Genomic DNA, 16792 nt, shown 5'->3' with positions numbered 1-16792 from the left:
GACACAACAAATATCCTCAATATTGCATGGGACACACTTCTGCTAAAAAAAAAAATTATTTGTTGTTAATCTGAATTCAAATTTAACTAGGTATCTTGAATCTTTATTTGCTAGATCTGGCAACTCTCAATAATAACAACAGTAGTTAACACTGACTTGTTACACCTTCAGATACTTCAAGTTGTCAGGTTTCCCCTTCACCACAACCCAGCGAAGACTGTAGCGTTACTCCCTTTTTACATACAAAGAAACTGGGATTCCAAAGGATCAAGCCACTTGCCCAAAGTCATGAGGCTGACAGATGCCAGGACTGGGATGTGGACACCTGTGTTCAGACTCCAGAGTCCAACTCTGGGGCAGGTTGCTATCTCCCAGCTCAGCAGGGGCACAAGGCCCAGGCCTCCGCTGCCTGAGCCTCCCTGACTCCCTGACACACAACGAAGGTGCAGTCTCCCACAGAGGTGATGACAAGAGCTACTTGCACAGCTCTCAAAACATGCCTCGAGAAACCTTCCAACCAGATCCCAGTCAAAGGCACTAAGCAAGCTCTGGGTTTCCAAAGGTGAAAGTCAGCACACCCCACAGCAGGGGAGCCCCAGGCGGCCTTAAAAGAGCACACTGGCCCTATATTGGTGCAAAGAAAAACACAAAAAGGAGCTCCTGGTTTAAGAGTGTGGATAAGCAGCGCAGGTCAGCACAGCCAGGGTCAGAGCTGGGTCACACGCCATCCTGCCTGGGGACAGCAAAATGGATGAATGGCCTCTGGGGATGTCCCTTCCCCTTTGGGGATGGCTTAAGTGTGAAACTTACAAAACAGGTATCTGATGAGAATGTCACCCCATCCTTCAGCATGACACCCTTTTCTATAATTATGAGCACCTACTGTGTACCAGACATTATGCTAGATGTTTTCATTAGCCCGTCTAACAATGGGGCACGTAAAACTTCAATCCTGCAGAGTGTCTATTTGCAAATGAGGGAACTGAGACTTGGGGAAGTCATTTATTCAACTAACGCTAGTTAAGCTCCTATATACGCCAGACTCTGTCCAAGATGCTCGAGATACAGCAGTGAACCAAACAAGACCCCTGCCTTCACGGAGCTGGGAAGGGCAGAGATAAAAAATAAATCTACCATGCTATTTCAGGTGCTAAGTATAATGAAGAAAAGTGAAGCAGGGTCAAGGTACAGAATGATAGGGGTGGGGGTACTTTATCTAAGACAGTCAGGGAAGATGTCTGGAAGGAGGTAATATTCAAGCAGAGGTCTGAAGAGAGGGGCTGAGCACGCGCAGGTCTAGAGGAAGGGAGACTGAAGCAGAGATGGCAATCCATGCAAAGGCCCTGAGGTAAGAGTGACAAAGATACAACTGAGATAAGGCCAGCGGGCTGGAGCCAGCACCGGAGAGTGGGCGGGGCAGGAGGTGGGTTTGGAGGGGATGGCAAAGGCCAGCCATCTTTAAAGGATCGTGTGGTATGAAGAAACGGATGGAGAAGAGAGTGAAGAAATGGATGAAGGATGGATGGATGAAAAGATGTATGGATGGAAGGATGAATGGGTGAATGGAAGAACAGAGAGACAAATGCGTAGATAAACGGATTTATCTGATCAGAGGTCAGCATACAGACAGCTTACAAGGTGATAAAATGTGTCTGATGTTCATTCCCAAATAACCAATTCCCTGGGAATCCCAAGCCAGGACTTTTCTTAATAATGTAAGTCTCCTAGACAGAAACTTCAATCCCAAGTGCAACAGGCAAATCAGGTCTTCATTCCAAGGAAAGCATTACAAAGGCCACAAGACGGCAAGCCAGGAAGATATGCCTTGCCTTCTATCTCTAATGTCTCTCTTTGTCTCTAAGTCAGCTTCCAGATGGGCGCCCACCACCAGCACCACTGGCCCCACCAGCAGCTGGGATCCCAGAACCCTTCCTCAAGTCCTTGAGCAAGAAAATCTGGTTTGCCCACCAGAAGAAAAAGAAACAGCATGCCAGACGCCAGAACAGAGCCAAAGGCTTCCTGCACGTGGCCCGATGGCCAGGAACCCAGCCCAGCACAGCCATCACACCCCAGACCCTCGGCCACCTGCCCAACCTCACCTCCAAGTCCTTCTCCAGCTCCAGCCCAGCCTCCATCAGGTTGTGCTCAAACTCCTCTCGCTGCTCTTTCCTCTCCTCCTCCAGGGCATCAAGCGGCCCCAGCTCGATGTCGCCGGGAGCCCCCGCCTGGGGATCCTTGCCCGTCTCGCCATTGGAGACGATAGCCAGAGAGTGGCCCGGGGAGCCGTGGCCGGGGTGCGCTCCGCGTTTCCGGTAGTGGTAGGCGAGCACGTAGTCCACCTTCCTGTGGTTGTCATGGAAGTGCATGCGGCTCACGCGGGCCTCCGAGGACACCGGCTCGCTGGCCTCCAAGTAGTTGTTGATGACCTGGCCGGAGAAGAGGGGCCGCGGAGCGGCGACATCCAGTGAGGGAGGCGCGAGAGGCGCGGGAGGCTGACCTGGCGCTCTGGGACCCGGGAGGGGGACGAGGAGGCCAGGCCCTCACCGCAAAAGGACAGAGAGGCCCGAGCTCATCGGCCACGGCCGCCGCTCCTCTGCCCCAGCCCCGGGTCTAGCCCCGGCCCACAGACGCAGCACACACGCACGCTCACGCACGCAGATACACATGCGGCGTGAACCGCGCGCATCCCACCACCCGCCTCCCTCCGCGCACCAAGCCCCATTCCAGCACACGCGCACAAGTCGAGCACTCGGCCTCACACCGGCACACACTGCATACTGGCGTCACCCACGCGCTCTGACACGAAGGGCCCCCCGCATGCACCACGACACCCCTACCTCCTTGCAGAGCTGAAGGCCTGCCTGCACACACGCCGTACTCACCGGCAGGTTCTCTGGATCCATTGGAACAAAGGCCGATTTCTAGCCGCCTGGCCCACCCCACTCCCACCCCACGGGGGATTCACTGTCCACTCTGCGCCTCACAGCGCCACATCCTCCTCTGCCCGCTCTCCGTCCTCCCCAGCCACTGGCGAGGATCCTGCCAGAGAGGCTGCGGTCCACTCCCGTCTGCTCCCGGAGGAGGCGATGGGAGGTTGAGAAGAGGAGGAGAAAGAACCAGGTGGAGCCGGGGGAGGGACCTGCCTCCCTCTTTGGGTGTTTCCCTGTTTATTACCGGTTTGATACCCAGCTGCCTCCGCAGCCACCTGAGAGGTCACCTGGGCAACCAGATGAAGCGCCAGGCACAGGGGAGAGCCTCAGAGGCGCCCCAGCTGAGGTCTGGGGAGGGCCAGGGAGCCTGCAGGCCAGGGGCGGGGCCACCCGGCCTCTTACACCTCTGTCTTCCCCATCCTCCTCTCACCAGGAGACCCAGTGCTATTGGGACAGTGTGCCATCCCGTCTTGGAGAGACAGGAGATGAAGGGAGCCTAACAGAAACCCCGCCCCCACACACAAACCCGCAACACACACCCCGTGCCCCCAAGTGTAGGGCGCCCCACAGGCCTGCCCATCCACTCGCCCCAGTACTCACAGAGCTGTTGGGGGGGCTCCCTCCGCCGGACGCCTGGCTGGAACCTTGGGGGACACTGCCCTGCAGACCCTGGGCTGGGGGACCCGGCACCTGGAGGCATTGCTGTCCGTGTTTGGGGCCCTGACCCCCTCTGACCACTGCCCGCGGGCTCAGCCGGCGTGGGGAGCCAGGGAGCAGGGGGATGTCTGTGAACGACAAGGACACAGAGGGACAGCAGCTTCAGGGGATGGGAAAGCATGGACGCAGGACCCAGAGCAGCTGAGGTGCTGAGCCTGGGACCCCAGGGCAGCCCTGAGAACACAGGACACCTCCCCACAGCTGCCCACCGCCCCCACCTGCCAGGCCTCATAGGCTTAGTTAGCCAAGCCCACATTGGCCATAGGGGAGGGGGTGGGGTGTTCCCATCTCTCTCTCTCTCTCTCTCACACACACACACACACACAGCCTAGAGCCACCAGCAGTAGCTCCTTCTGACGATGACTGTCATAATCTCTTACAGTTCCCAGACACGAGGAGGGCAATTGCCTGGAGGTAGGTTGGGTGGGGCACTTCTGGAGAGACACCCTGAATTAACGCCAAAGGTTTAGTCTTTAAGGTCCCTCCCAGGGCAGCAAGAGAAGGGGGCACCCTGGCAGCCCCCACACCCCTGAAGAAGACAGACCAAGAGTGGGCTCAGGGCAAGGGTGACCTCTGACCCAAGAGCCACCTCCAGGGCCCTTGAGGGGTCTCCACACCCCTGCTGCCTCACCATGGCCTCAGAGCTGCCCAGTCTCTCCCTCCCCCCACACCCCAGAGCAGCTTTTCAGGGCACCTGGGATGACGCCTTGGCCCTGCCGCGAACTGACTCTGAGGTCTCTGAGCCTGCTTCTTCAACTGTAAAAGGAGGAGACTCCCCCAAACTTGCAGGATTATAGTGAAAATGAGAATGAGAGATACACATACAAAGCACCTGGACAGTCATTAGCCTGCAGGTATGCAATAAAAAGTGGTTATGACCATTGTTCTTATTCTTTTCATTTTAAACTTCTTGTGAGCAGAAATCACACCTTATACATCCAGTTGGTTGCTCAGTCGGTAAGGAATCTGCCTGCAGTGCAGGCTACCCTGACTCATTCCCTGGGTCGGGAAGATCCCCTGGAGATGGGAATGACAACCTACTCCAGTATTCTTGCCTGGAAAATCCTATGGCCAGAGGAGCCTGGCAGGCTACAGCCCATGGGGTCGCAAGAGTCGGACTTAAAGACTAAACGGACGGACAGAGTTAAACATTAAATGTTAAACTTAACAGACGAGTTAACGACTAAACCACAACCTAGCCCTTAGCACCTGCTGAATGAAGGATCGAATGAATGGACCAAAGGCAGCTCTTCCCAGTTAGAGCTTCTGGTCAGTTACTGGGTTGAGGAGCAGCCCCGTACATGTACCCAGCTCTCTGCTGGGCAGTTTCGGGAGGACTGGAACTTGGGTCCCTGGGCTTGCGAAATGTATCAATATCATGTGAAGATGCTGATGATGTGCAGGAAACACAGCAAGCCAGCAGGTAAAGATTCCATCACTTGTTTCTAGACTGTGGGCTCTGGACTATATTGAGGGAACCAGAAAGGTGGGAAGTCAAAGTAGCTTCAGGAAGGGTAATAAGCCTGAATCTGAGTCTTGAAGCATCTGGAAGGCAGGGGACAGAACCTAGGGGCAGGAATGGGTATGCATGCTGGTGGGGCGATGGGGGCCTCCAGTTTAGGATATCAGGGGAGGGGCCTCTGTCCTCAGTTCCCAGTCTTGCTCATCCCTCTCCCCTTTTGCATTTCTGCCCAGATCAGAACTGAGAGCAAGACTGTGCACCCCAGGGTGTGTGTGTCTAAACATACCCTGAAAACCTCCATGTATGTCTAAACAACCGGAGACCATCCTGATGAGTACCTGGGCAGGTGATACAGTGGATGCTCACTCAAGGTCCATACTTCCTTGACAGCTTTCAAGGAATGAGTTCACACCAGTGACCCTGGTAGCTCAGATTAAGAGGCGGCCCAAAGCTTTAGTCACACCACTGTCTGGGAGCCACCATCCCCTAAAGGAGCCACTGGGGCTTTGAGGCTGGCCTCCAGGGCCCCACTGGCCACCCTGGCCACTCCCTCTGCTGGCCCTCTGATATATGGATCACCGCTGCCTGGGGTCCTGCTTTCATGCCCATCTTCTCCCATAGCCAGCGATTAGAGAACAGCATGTAGTTCAGCCGTTCCAGCTCCAGAAAGACATTCCAGGAAATATTGGCATTTTGGAGAGCTCTCTTGGGCTTCCCTGTTGGCTCAGACAATAAGGAATCTGCCTGAAATGCAGATTCAATCTCTGGGTGGGGAAGATTCCCTGGAGAAAATGGCAACTCACTACAGTATTCTTGCCTGGAGAATTCCATGGACAGAAGAGCCTTGCGGGCTACAGTCCATGGGGTCGCAAAGAATCGGACACAGCTGAGCGACAAACACACATACGCAGAGTTCTCTTTGCAATACCAACTCCATTTTTATTTCCCTTCTTGCATCATTCACTTGGCTCTTAGCACAAATGGCCTTGAACAGGAGATCCCTGGGTGTCTGTGGCTTAGCCACCCTCCTGGGTTCTGGGGGTGTGATACTGTGATTTACTGTAAAAACAGATAATTTGGCCTTTGTTCGGTACCTGCTACAGCGTTCCTAAAACCCTCAGAATTTCCTAAGTGTGGAGAGCAATCAAGGTGTCTTTTGTTATGTTAACGAGGTGACTTTTGGGAAGCTCCCTGCTAACCTAAGAATGGGGCCTGGTTGCTAGGGGAACTAACCTTGTGATGACAGGGTGGACCTTGCAGTCTCCCCTCCCCTTCCTCCACCTGCCCTCCTAGGAGGGTGTGGGCTGGAGATTGAGCTTAGTCACCATCGGTGGCCCAAAACTTAGTCAGTTGTGCCTGTGTAGTGAAGTGCCCCAAAAGGATGTATTATAATCAGTCATGCCCCTATAATGAAGCCCCCAAAAGGATGGAGTTCACTGAGCTTCCAGGTTGATGAACAAGTGGAGATGTGGGAAGAACGGCACATCCAGAGGGCATGGGATTCCAGGTCCTTCCCATGTATCTTGTCCTCTGCCTCTCATTCATCTGGCTCCTCCTGAGTTGTATTCTATCCTTTAATAATAAATCAGTGATCTAGTGAGTAATGCTTCCCAGCTGGATCAGTGGTAAAGAACCCACCTGCCCATTCAGGAGATGCATGAGACGTGGGTTCGATCCCTGGGTTGGGAAGATCACTTAGAGGAGGGTATGGCAACCCACTCCAGTATTCTTGCCTGGACAATCCCATGGACAGAGGAGCTTGGAGAGCTACAGTCCCAATGGTCGCAAAGAGCCAGACATGACTGAAGCGACTGAGCATGCATGCATGTACATATGTATATGTGCAAAAGAATATAACCCAGTTATAAGAAAGAATGAAACAATGCCACTAGCAGCATCATGGACGGACCTAGAGATTACCACACTAAGTGAAGTAAATCAGACAAAGAAAGACAAATATCATATGATATCAGACAAAGAAAGACAAATATCATATGCTATCACTTAATGTAGAATCTGTAGAAATGAGACAAATGAGCTTATCTACAAAATATGCTTCCAAGGTGGCTCAGTAGGAAAAGACTCTCCCTGCAATGCAAAAGACACAGAGACATGGGTTTGATCCCTGGGTCAGGAGGATAGAAACAGACTCACAGACACAGAAAACAAACTTAGGGCTACCAAAAGGTAAATGGGGTGGCTGCTGCTGCTGCTGCTGCTAAGTCGCTTCAGTCGTGTCCGACTCTGCATGACCCCATAGATGGCAGCCCACCAGGCTCCCCCGTCCCTGAGATTCTCCAGGCAAGACCACTGGAGTGGGTTGCCATTTCCTTCTCCAAAGCATGCAAGTGAAAAGTGAAAGGGAAGTTGCTCAGTCGTGTCTGACTCAGCGACCCCATGGACTACAGCCTACCAGGCTCCTCCATCCCTGGGATTTTCCAGGCAAAAGTACTGGAGTGGGGTGCCATTGCCTTCTCCGGGAAATGGGGTGGGGGAAGGATAAATTAGCAGTTTGGGATTAGCAGATGCATACTACCATATATAAAATAGATAACATGGTCCTACAGTAGAGCACAGGGAGCTGTGTTCAATATTCTGTGATAAAGCACAACGGAAAGGAATACTAAAAAGAACAGGTATGTATACATATAAATGATTCACTTTGTTGTGTATCTGAAACTAACACAACACCGTAAATCAACTATACTTCAAAAATAAAACAAGACAATAAGAAGCATTTGAATCTGTCGGCTAGCTACTGTCACCCCAGCTCACCATTCATTCATTCACACATTCAAAACCATTTAATAATCATTTACCGCACACTTTGTCCTGTCCTGGATGCTGAAACTTGAAGCTCTCAAAGTCTACTTGGGGAGACAAATGGTCTAAATCTGTAACTTTAATATATAATAAGGGTACTAAATCACAGAAAACTTACCATTTTTGATAGGCCCCTATGACAGAGACTTGGGCTTCCCTGATGGCTCAGACAGTAAAGAATCCACCTGCAATGAAGGAGACCCAGGTTCGATCCCTGGGTCAGGAAGATCCCCTGGTGAAGGAAATGGCAACCCGCTCCAGTACTCTTGGTGGAAAATCCCATGGACAGAGGAGCCTGGCTGGCTACAGTCCACGGGGTCGCAAAGAGTCGGACACGTCTGAGTAACTAACACTTCACTTCATGAAACAGACTACAAGCTGCTTACCAAAATCCATGTTCTCCGCTTCTCCCTGAACACACAGCTAGACCATATTTCCGAGCCTCCCTGATGTGGCCACGAGACTGAATTCCAGCCAGAGGAATGCGAGCAGAGTGTTATGTGCTATTTCTAGGTCTGACCCATCAAAACCTTCCATGACTGCTCCTGCGCACTCTTTCCCTGCTCCCTGATAACTGGAGCGGCAACCCTCGGGGCCACTCGGAAGTCACGGATGAAGTTGGCTGAGCCCCCATCATCCTGCGTCCCTGAAAAGCCTTTGGGGAAAGAGCCACCCTACCAACTTGTCCACCCACCCAGCCCTACCTCTTCAGCAAGCAGTGCGCTCTTGTTATGCTTTACTCCTTATTTTTCAGTCTGTTCATTAGAGCAACTAGCTGAGCATAAGGTGCCTCCACTATCGATGTGGATAATAAATAACTTCACTTACTAGGCCTTCCCTGGTGGTCAGACGTTAAAGAATCTGTCTGCAATTCAGGAGACCCGGGTTCAGTCCCTGAGTTGGGAATATCCCCTGGAGGAGGAACTGGCAACCCACTCCAGTATTCTTGCCTAGAGAATTCCATGGACAGAGGAGTCTGGTGAGCTATAATCCATGGGCTCACAAACAGTTGGACATGACTGAAGGACTAACGCTTGCTTACACAGGCAGTAATTCAGCCCACAGAGATACCATCCATACTCGTACTACAGTGCCTTGTTCAAACTTCCCCCAAGCTGACAGACAGCGTAACTCCCTCGTGCCTGCACGCTCCAAGCTGGGGGAGATGCTCAGAGGTAGGGACTGGACGTCATCTCTGGCCCTCACTGCGACCTGGCACACAGCAGGTGCTCAAGGAAAGAGGGGATACAAAATTGAGATGCAGAAAAGAAGAGCAGAGAGGGATTTCTGGTCAGTCGTCTCTTCTGCGCTTTGTGGTGTGGAATTTTGGAGCTTGGGGAGGGTGAAAAAATTGAGAGGATTTCTCACCAGCAGAACGGCATTTTAAGGAATGAAAAGAATGGATGTATGTGCATGTATAACCAAATCACTTTGCTGGTCACCTGAAACTAACACAGCATCGTAAATAACGCCGCTCCAATATAAAATAAAAATTTCATTAAAAAAAATAAATGCTAAAGGATGTTCTTCACGATGAAGGGAAGTGACAAGGGATAGGCACTGGGTAAGAACTGCTCCAGATGGGAGAGTCTTGTATTCCTTTCTCACAAAGGCGAGGAAAAGAGGTTGTAAGCCATTGGTCAAAATGGACTATTAGCCACTGCATTTTCTACAGGCTACAAGCCACTGTGCGTCGGTGCTCAGTCTCACTCAATCATGTCCAGCCCTTTGCGACCATGTGGACTGTAGCCGCCAGGCCCCTCTGTCCATGGGATTTTCCAGGCAAGAATACTGGAGCTGGTTACCATTTCCTACTCCAGGGGATCTTCCCAACCCTGGGGTCAAACCTGCATCTCCTGCACTGGCAGGTGGATTCTTTACCACTGAGCTACCTGGGAAGCCCATAGGCCACTATTTTTCAAGCTAGAGGTTGGTTATCTAATGATTTGAAAGATAGTCGGTTATCTAATGGTTTGAAAACAGCATGGTTTTTTTTTTTTTCAGTATAATAGAGTAGAATGGACCAGAAAAGTATAAAACAGAAACACCTCTTTTTTAAAATAAAAGACAGACACAATAAAATAAATGCCCACATGAGAAAGAATACCCTTTCTAAAAAGCTACTAATGAAACGACAGCTCATTATGCTGGGCAATGTCTTATATGTCACACAAATACCACTGTGACATTCTTCTTAAAGTTTAATGTTGATGAACTAGTCTCATTTTCTTAGGCAATGGGACCCATGTAACTTATTATCTCTTTTCTGATCTGCCTGTCTGGAGGTTCATAGGTAAGTTTTTGCTCAATTACAGTACCTATTCTTATCTAGGTTTGGCTGATATAATAATATGTTCCCAATCTTTCATTCTTTGGCATTTGCTCATTTTCCCTTAAGTTTTATGGTATCTAGGTTTTCCTTTCTTGTAATTTGTTTGAAGGTTGATAAATAAGAAATAGTAGTTACTGATGTAGCAAAAAAATAAAAATGAATTTAAGAAGGAGTTAGGGTCAAGAATCATTACCAAAATATTAAAAACCGGTATTTTTTCTATTTAATTATTTTCAACAGGCACGTATCATTACTTTTAAATTCTTTAAGCTATTTTTAATTAGTTTATGATGAATAACAAGCATCAGTGATTGCTAGAAAAGTGTGAGGTTTGCCATTTTTCTAGAAATCAGTGAACCAGTCAGAAGATGTGAGGGTGGGATTGCCCTGGGGGTCCAGTGGTTAAGACTCTGAATTCCCACTGCACAGGGCACAGGTTCGGTGCCTGGTCAGGAGCATAGAATAAATAAAAATACTCTACAAAATAAAAGGAAATTTTTTTAAAAAAAGGAAAAGATGCAAGTGTGGCATGTTTTATATTTGTGTTTGCTACACAGTAGGGGAAGGATCTCACCCAGCTCCTTGAAAGAACTGTCATCTTTTTGTAGTTTCAGCGCAAGTTAACATAGATGGAGAACTGTCAGCCAGATGGACTTATAAATTATTTGCTTAGAGTTTCTGGAGGGAGGGCAGGTTGTCCGTAGGAGCCAAAGAAAGACTTCTAGTACATCTTGAAATGTATTAATACTATGAAGTGTGAAAGTATTATTTGCTTCAGTCATGTCCGACTCTGTGCAACCCCATGGACTGTAGCCTGCCAGGCTCCTCTGTCCATGGGATTTCCCAGGCAAGAATACTGGAGAGAGTTGCCATTCCCTTCGCCAGGGGATCTTCCCAACCCAGGGATCGGACCCAGGTCTTCTGCACTCCGGGCGGATTCTTTACAGTCTGGGCCACCAGGGAGACTGTGAAGTATAGCTGTGGTTAATTTCATTGGTGTGGTCTCAACAAGCCTGTTCTTGACCCCGCCTCCTCCTTTCACGTCCAACAATGAGTGCAGTGGTGACCTTAGGGCACCAAGAGTGGCGAATGTGAGGTCCTGACGGTCCAGTGTGCGCGTGCCCTGTTGATCCTTGCAGCTCCAGCACTGAGCACTGGCTCCACAAGCGTGCTCTGAACTGGTGTGCGCTGCCCCCACAGGTGCGTAGTGTGTGGATCCATAGAAGTGATCGTGAGCTGGGATTACCAGAATCCATCAGACACTGGGCAAGTTCTCCGCAGGCAGTGGGTCAGGCTCCCACGTGCCTGTAAACCATCAACGTGGAATTCAGGCAGCCAGTGCTCCCTAAAGCATGTCCCCAGTGTGAACCACAGTGGCACGTTGTCATAGGAGTTCAGTGATGACAGCTGGCCTTCTTAGGTTTGATCCCACTAAATAAACTAACCCTGTTGACTCCAGACTGGAAGCCGTGTCAAGGCAAGCTTTGCCTGGAATATGACCACAGCATCAACTATCAGCCTTGCAAAATGAATATCTCCCTAAAGGCCCCACTTCCACCCACACTTCCACCCACCCTTTCCTTGCCAACATCTACACTTCCCTTCTAATGGTTTCTGAAGAACAGAATGAGAGCAACAAGGTGAGGTGGTAGGGAAGTGAGTTGGAATTCCAACTTTATCCTTCACTGATGATTCACGGTGAACCCAGTGTAACAGGGGTATTTCCTAACCTCTCTGAACCTCAGGTTCCTCTTCAATGACATGGATTTCATATTGACCCCAAGGCTGTCGGGAAGCGAAGTGTGGTATCTGTATACACAGTGTCTAAATATGTCTCCCCTTTCTCTTTGAAAGTCAAAAACATACAGCCTGAGCCCCAAGACTCCATGTGATCTGGCTCACCCTCTCCCTCACCCTCCAGGCACCGGGTTTCCCCCCGACTCTTTGGACAGCCCAAGCGCATTGCTGCCCCAGGGTCTTTCGTGTCTACTGCTGTTGTTTGAGGGCTTCCCTGGTAGCTCAGCAATAAAGAATCTGCCTGCAATGCAGGAGCCGCCGGAGACACGGGTTCAATTCTGGGTCAGGAAGATCTCCTGGAGGAAGGCATGGCAACTCACTCCAGTATTCTTGCCCAAAGAATCCCATGGACAGCAGAGCCTGGCAGGTTATGATCCATAAGGTCTCAAAGAGTCGGACATGGCTGAAGCAACTTAGCATACATGCATGCCGTTGCTTGATCATTCTCCAGGTGTCCACGTGGCTGGTTCCTTCTTTGAAGGCAATCCTTTTTCAAACTCCTCCCCGCCAGCAACCTGATCACAAATACAGACAGATTCTACTTTGTGGCTAGAGGCCAGATTCTCATCTCTAGTGGTCAAAAGTTTCTGTTCTTCGTGTGCTCTAGGAAAGCCAGACTGCTCTCAGCCAGCTGAAGTGTCCACAAGACGGGTGGATTAACAGGAAATCAGGTACTCATTAGAGAAAATGAAACACAAGCCCCACTACAGCCCTCAGTGTCTCTGGCCCCCCACCCTAGTCCTGCCCCACAGTGGAAGTGGGCAGAGAAGGGACAGAGAAACTGGACCAGACAGAGCCTGAGGCCGGTGTTTGGAACCCACCTCCCTGCTCACACAGTCTCCTCCACTGGCCAGCAAAGAGGCCCAGGGCCCACCTAGGAGCAACTCAGAGAGCAGCGCAGGTGCCCAGAAAGGACCTGCTTAGGTTCCTGGCTCCCAAAATGATGGCACGTGGCAAGCCACAGTGAAGGGACGATTGGGCCCTGGAGGCCCAGAAGCTGGGGCAGGTTTCTGATGTCCGATCCCAAGAGCAAAGCCCAGACAAGTTGTCTTGCCACCCTCTGGAGGAGCCCCCTCTTGTCTAAGATCCTCCCTCACCTGCCACCTGCCTTTGGGGCTGAGACTGAACCTTGCTCGGCAGGAACTTCTGCCCTAGACCAGCATTCACACGGTCACGGAGTGTCTCTCCACACGTGCTCACGCAGTCCCAGACTCACACCTGCCTTCCAGTCGCCTGTGCCCACTGTTCATGCCAGTGAAGTGAGCACCTTCCCCGGCCCCCGCCACTCCACGCCTCTCTCATGAACCACTGGAAACAAGACTCCAGACAGAATTCCTTTCTGGGCAGGGTCAACCCCACCAAACGCACGTGTGTATTCAGTATCACCTGGAGAGGCAGAAGGGCCATGCCCTGTTCCGCTAAACGCTGCCTCAATTTGCTTTTCCTCTTAAATAAGCTCCCAGAGAAAGACATGCCTGTTCTTCCCACGGTGTAAATGCCCTTCCTGGGGTGGAAAACGGCTGGGGGAGACTTCCTGAAATTGTGAGGATGCTCCAAGAGGCTAAAGTCAAGTTGCAGGGGGTGACTCTGAACCTCTGCCCTCAGCAGACTGTTTCTGAATTAAACCTCAGTTGTTTGCTCATCCATTCAGTTGTGCTAAACACCCCTTGACTTGTAACAAGAAGATAAAGAGATTGGAATTGGTAATTCATCAACAAAAAGCTGCTGCACCAATCCCCTGACTCTTGTCCTGCCTCTTTTCTCCTTGATAGGACATGAGTGTCCAGGAAACTGCCCAGGTGCCCCTCGCCTTCTGAGGGTGAGAGCCACCCCAGGATGAGAAGTTGCTGGTCTGGGTGCCCCAGCATCCGGAGGCACCCATTGCTCCACAGACAAGTGTGGGACCCCTGAGCTTGGAGTCCCAGGACAGGGCCGTCTTGGACTGAACAAAGGGCTTTCATGTCAGGGATCATAGACTGAAATTACGTCCGCCTGTCCAGCCAGCAGACAAGGATCCGCTCCGCGAAGCCCCCTCCAGGTTCACCCGGTGTCACCGACCTCTCCTTCACTCCCAGCCCCCTCTCCGTCCTGCAACATTCTAGACGCTCGAGACCATGTCCATGCAAGGGAGACTCACCATGCAGCCCCGGGGTCGTGGCCATGGAGCGGGCGCACCGGACGCGAAACCCCGACTGTCCCGCGGCCGCGCTGGCGTCTGCACTGGCTTACTCAGCCGCCGGGCTAATTCCATCTCGGCTCAGCTCCGTCTGGACGTGCCCGCCCCTGCCTGCTGCTGCTGTCTCCTCCCCCATCCCTCGCTGGGCCACCCGGCCTCCTCCGGCTGCTGCGCCCTGGGCGCACCGGCCGCTAGTCGCGCCACGTGGAGGAAGAAGCGCGTTCCCGGCGGTGGGTTGAGTCTGGGTCACGCTCGGGTTAATGAAGCTGAGGGGCCAGACCGTAAGACTGCGGCTCTCCCTGCCCCAGGCGCTGCCTCCTAACCTGGTTCGGGTGTGAGCATTCAGCCGGATTATCTCTTGAACCGTCTGCCTGATAGTTTCCAATTCCGCCCAGAAACCCTGCTGCCCCCCGCCCTGTCGCTGATCGCCTGGGTTGGGGGTGAGTGCTTCCCCGCACACCTGCCTGCACTATACCCGCCACCAATTGTCCCCACCTTTCTGGAGACTAAAAGGAGCAGAAATGGAGGAATCTCGCCCCAGGGACAGGAAGAGGGGCTGCAAGTGGTAAGGGGAGGGGCAGGTTTTAGAAAAGCTTCCCAGGGAGACTGTGGGACCAGTTGAGGAAACAGATGTTGAAAGCTCCATCCTAGGAAAAAAGCTCCATCTCTCTGGAATGGCTTTGGTACCTAGTCATGGGCAGGGGGATGGAAAAGAAGACCTCCAAAGGGCCATTCTGCATGATGAAATCTACAATTCCAAGATGCCCCTAAGTTAAGGGAGTGCATTATAAAATCAGGGACCCAGAAAATGAAAACAAAATGTACTATGTTAACATATGTGTCAAGTTGGCTCTGTATGACCACAGACTTTCCCATCTCCCATGCTGATAAGGTGGGCTGGTGGGACTGCTCCCCACTTTATGCATGCCTGTTCAGTCACGAAGTCGTGTCCTACTCTTTTGGAATCCCGTGGACTATATAGTCTGTCAAGCTCCTTGGTCCATGGGATTTTTCAGGCAAGAATACTGGAGTTGGTTGCCATTTCCTCCTCCAGGGGATCTTCGTGACCCAGGGATCAAACTTATGTCTCCTTCACTGAACGCGGATTCTTTATTGCTGAGCTATTGGGGAAGTCCCTCCCTACTTTGTACATTATATCAGTTGATGATGAACCTGAGACCGTAAAGGGAGCCAGGAGCTGAGCAGAAGGAAAACCAGAAACAGCATGTGCCCACCGCTGGCCCGTCCCTGGCGGGCCATGTCCTGGCTGCCAGGAGTAATCAAGGCTGATATGGATACAGACATCCACTCCCTCAGCACCCTTCTCAGAGCCTTCCCCGAAGGAATGAGTTATAATAACCGTTCTATGTCTTACTGCCTGTGTACCCATTTCACAGATGAGGAGACTGCAGTGTAAAGGTCAGGCCCCATATCTCTGATGGCTGAGCTCGCTCCAGAGTCTATGTTCTAACACTTGGATCCTGGCTCCTTTCTCTCCCAGACACGCCCTTCACTCACTCCCGGGAACCCTTCCCTATGTGTTTCCAATGCCAAGAGGACTAGAAACATTTCCACCTTGGTTCATCTCTTCTCTCCCTCCATACTCCCTGAGACTCTTCCTAAGACTCTCACTTTCGGGTACTGTCCCATCTGGTCTGAGGGTGACAAGACAGAGAGTCCTGGGAGAAGACTCTTGAGAGTCCCTTGGACTGCAAGAAGATCAAACCAGTCAATCCTAAAGGAAATCAACCCTGAATATTCTTTGGAAGGACTGATGCTGAAGCTGAAACTTCAATACTTTGGCCACCTGATGCGGAGCCAACTCATTAGAAAAGACCCTGATGCTGCAAAGGATTGAGGGCAGGAGGAGAAGGAGGTGAGAGAGGATGAGATGGCTGGATGGCATCACCAACTCAATGGACATGAGTTTGAGCAAACTCCAGGCGATGGTGAAGGACAGGGAAGCCTGGCGTGCTGCAGTCCATGGGGGTCACAAAGAGTCAGACACAACTGAGCAACTGAACAGCAAGAGCTGGGCCCAGAGGCACATCCACCTTGGAAAGCGTGCAGAGTGGGAGAGCTCCTGGTTCACATGCCACTACCTGTTTCTCCTACAGCATCCTATTTACCCTGCTCCCTGATGTGTTTTTTTTTTAAATCAAAACATGTGATTTTTCGAGTTTAGCTTTTTCCTTGGTAGTGAATCATCCTGTCAGTAAGTACAAGGAGAACTCGGGCTATGGGAGCACTGGGAAATTGACAACCTCTGTTGAAGAAGTAGTCTCCCACTGAGTTTCTCAGAGCCCCATGCCACCAACAACACCTCGTCCTGGGGTAGAGCATCAGGCGATCAGTCGGAAGAGAGACAGCTATTAATAATTCTCTGGCCCGGGATCTTCTTTCCCACAGAGACCTTAGAGACTACTCAAAGTTGGAGGTGGGGTGATGCTGGATAGAGGGTGACAGGCTTTGAATTATTGAGCAGTTATATAAAACTTCTACCCATCCTCCTTCCCTCCACCTGGCTAAAACTCCCCACCAACGCGACTCAACGG

At 51.3% G+C, this 16792-nt stretch overlaps 1 protein-coding gene across 1 annotated transcript in view; it reads right to left on the bottom strand.

The window, feature by feature from the left end:
* Positions 1-14223, bottom strand: part of ANO2 (anoctamin 2) — a 357135-nt gene extending 342912 nt beyond the window's left edge. The window contains exons 1-3 of the mRNA XM_069582006.1: positions 14199-14223; positions 3531-3715; positions 2100-2426 (exon numbers count right to left, since the gene is read on the bottom strand). Of these exons, the coding sequence (XP_069438107.1) occupies positions 2100-2426; positions 3531-3715; positions 14199-14223 (537 nt within the window). The remainder of the gene's footprint in view (positions 1-2099; positions 2427-3530; positions 3716-14198) is intronic.
* Between the last annotated feature and the right edge of the window lie 2569 nt (positions 14224-16792).

This window comes from Ovis canadensis, chromosome 3 (assembly GCF_042477335.2).
Source record: "Ovis canadensis isolate MfBH-ARS-UI-01 breed Bighorn chromosome 3, ARS-UI_OviCan_v2, whole genome shotgun sequence".
Taxonomy (NCBI): domain Eukaryota; kingdom Metazoa; phylum Chordata; class Mammalia; order Artiodactyla; family Bovidae; genus Ovis; species Ovis canadensis.
The sequence above is the reverse complement of the archived record's forward strand: the minus strand, read 5'-3'. Positions and strand labels throughout refer to the sequence as shown.